This window comes from Cariama cristata, unplaced genomic scaffold (assembly GCF_000690535.1).
Source record: "Cariama cristata isolate BGI_N322 unplaced genomic scaffold, ASM69053v1 scaffold37664, whole genome shotgun sequence".
Classification (NCBI taxonomy): Eukaryota; Metazoa; Chordata; class Aves; order Cariamiformes; family Cariamidae; genus Cariama; species Cariama cristata.
In genome coordinates, this window is record NW_009614184.1 from 9,427 (window position 1) to 13,250 (window position 3,824).

At 47.1% G+C, this 3,824-nt stretch overlaps 1 protein-coding gene across 1 annotated transcript; it reads left to right on the forward strand.

Annotated features, from left to right (window-relative positions):
• Positions 1 to 3,388: 3,388 nt before the first annotated feature.
• Positions 3,389 to 3,564, forward strand: LOC104161025 (E3 ubiquitin-protein ligase MARCH2-like; the record flags this gene model as incomplete). The annotated part of the gene is made up of 1 exon (XM_009699313.1): positions 3,389 to 3,564. A coding segment is annotated over exon 1 (176 nt), but the record flags the coding sequence as incomplete, so codon positions are not given.
• Between the last annotated feature and the right edge of the window lie 260 nt (positions 3,565 to 3,824).

Sequence of the window (3,824 nt, forward strand, 5' to 3'; positions counted from 1 at the left end):
GACTGGACATGGCACTCAGTGCCATGGTCTGGTTGACACGAGGGTGTTAGGGCAAAGGTTGGACTCCATCATCCCAGAGGTCTCTTCACCCTAATCAATTCTGTGATCGACAAGGGGGCTATTCTGCTGGCATATTTTGCATAAGCTGTGTAGCAGGTGGGATCCTGCAGCAGCACCGTGTCTCTGCCGTGGAGCAGTGAAGAAGCACTGGCTGCTCTTCAAGGAACCAGCTCCTCTTGCTGCACGTGTTTGAGTTTTGGAGTCCGAGTGCGTAACTCGCTATTCTAAGCCAACTTTCCACAAACAGGGTTTGTTTTTCTTCGATTTGAGTAATCTCTACAAACTCAGCTCTTTATATCCTGGATCTGCTCAGAAGCTGAGGATACAAAATGTTGCTGAGAAGAGACTTCTGATTTATTTGCTCATGTCTAACTGTGGCAGCAGAGGGGATAGTGATAATAAACCCAATGTCTCAGAGACTTTTTTTTTTTTTGAAATCGGAACAAGAAATGTATCCCCAAGGAATGGGCTCAGAAATCACAGGTGCCCAGAAAAAAACCAAGTGTGTGGTTCAAACCTGCTGTTTGGGTCTTGATTCTGACTCTGAGTTTTTGGTGTTTGGGTTTGATGAGCTGTTGACAGTTGTGAGAGGAGGCTGCGTGTTGATGAACTGAGCCTTTAGGGAGCCAGGAAAGGGACTGGCTTGGCTGTACACCGTGGTTCATGTTCAGCTGGGTATGAAATTGGAACTGGAATGCACTGCAGATGTTATCTTTGGATTCCAGTTACTTCCTCACTAACTGTATCCATGAACATTTTGCTGCTTTTCCTTTGTATTTGCTGAATGGCATGAGTCAGTTATTAAAGCAGTGACTTCAGGTTCCACCCTGCGATGGACCCTGATGAGGAAACACCAAATAACTTGTAATAGAAAACCGGGCATTTCCTGATGGACGGCAGGGTGGTGATTCCCTTTGAGCCCTGAACAGGGCTGCTAGGGCAAGGGCACGGTGCAGCCTGTATCTGTCAGATGTGGAGCACAAAGAGCCTCAGTATAAATACTCCCAGGACACAGGGAGTGAGGGCAGTTTTGTTCCAATACGCAAAATGAACCTTTTTCCTCGGGACTTAAAAATAAACAATATTTTGGCTGAACAAATGGAACCAACCTTTTAATAAAAAGCATTTATCTTCTCATGCCTGGTTCAGTAAGAGGCTTTTAAAATTGCTTAACTTGTGAAACAGCTGACTTAAGTCATTCCAATAGCATTTATCATCTTACTTTTTGCTCCTTAAAGCTGGAGAGCTTGTAGCCTTTTTTTTTTTATTTAAGGAAAGCAATAAGAAAAGTGTCTCTAACCCTTTGTGCTCTTTGTACAGGTGGAGAAAGAGGCTGAGTCAAGGCAATGCTGAATCTGTTAAGTTCATTTTTAAGTTGATGGAAAGATTCCCATTTGCTTTGATGGAGATTGACCTGCCCACAAACTCAAGCTTATTTCTATTCAGATACAAAGGAAGGATTACAGATAGTTATCAACAGCAGCTTTAATAAAGAGATTAGAAACTTTTCTACTAGAAATTAGGGAATATTCTGTAATTTGAGGGGATGCTGCCAAAGTTGGCGCCTGGTGATGAGACACCAGTGGAGTGCTCTCCCCCTCTTGAACACCTTCACCACCAAGGGAGCCCTGCTGACAGATGAAGCCTTTGGTTGTGTAAGAGTTACTTAATTTCCAAGACGCGAAAGAACACTTGCGCTTACCCAAATCAGTGTTTCCAGGGCTTCAGTGATCACATTCTCATACTGGCTTTTTGTTTTCTTCCTCTGTAGTCTGGCCAAGCCTCCAACCAGGAACAAACCCTTATTTTCTTTAGCTATTTTAGTTTGATTTAAGCTTAGCTGAACCTAACGAAACTGCTGTTTCATGGGAATGTTTGGCTCCTGTTGTGCACAGAGATCTCAAACCAAAAAAAAAACATTTCCTTGGATGGGATGGCAAATGTTTGTTTGCCTGCTTCTACCTCCAGGAGATGCACATTGAAGATTCCTCCCCACCCCCCTCAATTAAACAAACCTAATTCTTTTCATATTTCTTCTTTGGTAAGTTTTGGGGTTGGGGTTATTTTTGTTTGGTTTTGGTTTGTTGGTTTGCGTGTTTTTTTTTTTCCCTAGACCTTTTACCCTTTTCATGTCTTTCATTTGAACTTGCTTTATGGGTTTGTTTCTCTCTTGAAATCCAGCCACCAGGATGAGACACCATTCCAGCTATGATCCCAGCAGACTGGTGCACAGGGATTACTGTGTGTGCCTTACATAAGGCAGTCCTGTTTACAGACACAAGGATTTTGGTCTTTACCAGCAGTACGATATTGTTGGCTTGTGTTCAGCTTGTGACTAATTGTAACCCCAGCTCTTTATTTCTGCACAGCTGCCTCTTAGGGCCCAGGCTAAAGGAGATTGCAGAAAATGGGATTTCTTTTTTTTTGAATCTGCAAAGCATGCCTGTCTTTAGGATTGAGATAACCCCTGCCAGGGAGGAACACGGCTGTTGCAGGCAGCTTGGGCAAGCTGCTGCCTTCCCTCAAAGGCCGAGAGCTCTCCCGTCTGCCCATGGCTCATCTGAGCCAGCTCCTCAGTTGCGACGTTGGGCTTTTTATCTGCATCTTCTCCCCAGTTCTTGTATTTGCTGCTTGTTCCTTGTGCTCTCTTTGCTGAGTAAATCGCAGAGGTGCTGAAAATGGGATGGTGTGATTTGCTGTTTGCACGTGGCTGTTGTAAAAATCACGATTGGTGTGAACCATTTAAAGGGAAAGGAGGAAAACTGGCCTGCTGCCCTTTCTCTAGAGTCCTGGGAGGATTTTCAAGGCTTCGGGGCGATTAATACCTCTACCTTCACTGTTGGAATGTACCACATGGGATGTGGAAACGTAAACGCATGGATTTCTGTGAAGAACTTTTACAGAGGGTATGAACACAAGTTTTCAGGACGGCTCTAGCCAGAACGACGTGGGCCCCTGGGGCTTATGGTTGCCTTCCCCATCTCTGCGTCGGCATGTTTGGTTTGAAAGGCTTCGTGAGGTTAAAGGGTGGGTACTAGGAATTCTGTCTGGGAAAGGCAAATTTGCAATTCTGACGCTAAATTATGTAAGTAGGACACTTGGAACCTTAATTTTATGGTAAGGCAGCCTTGCAAAGCCTATTAAAGGGGACAGAAGACAAGCTTGTTGGGGCCTCTGGGGTGCTGCCAGCCTGCGTGGGGCTGGAGGAGGGTGGCGAGGGGGGGGCCCATGCCCTGGCTGGCAGTCAGGGGTACCGGGCTCTCACGGCGGTGCCATTCCCACAGGTCTCCGTGCCACCGGTGCCGGGGCAGAGGGGCCTGGAGCTGCCATGACGACTGGTGACTGCTGCCACCTCCCCGGCTCCCTGTGCGACTGCCCGGGAAGTGCTGCCCTTTCCAAATCGGTGGAGGACTCCGACATCGGTCGCCCGCAGTACATCACGCAGGTCACTGCCAAGGATGGACGACTCCTCTCGACGGTGATCAAGGCGCTGGGCACACAAAGGTAAGGCTGCTTCAGGGAAGGGGCGTGGGCTGACTGCGTCTGGGCTTTTTCTTCCCTTTTTTTGTCATTCTAGGGGTAGAGGGAGACCACGAAGTCTTGTTTGTGAAGGGGTTTGCTGGGGTGCTAATACTGAGTGCAAATCCTTGTTAACCAAATGTTTCCCAGGCCTGTGCTCCCTTTGTGGGTGCTCACGCCGGTCAGATGTGCTGGTGGATTGGGACTCGTGTGTTCATCAGAAACCCCCAGGCTTGTGCCTGCTC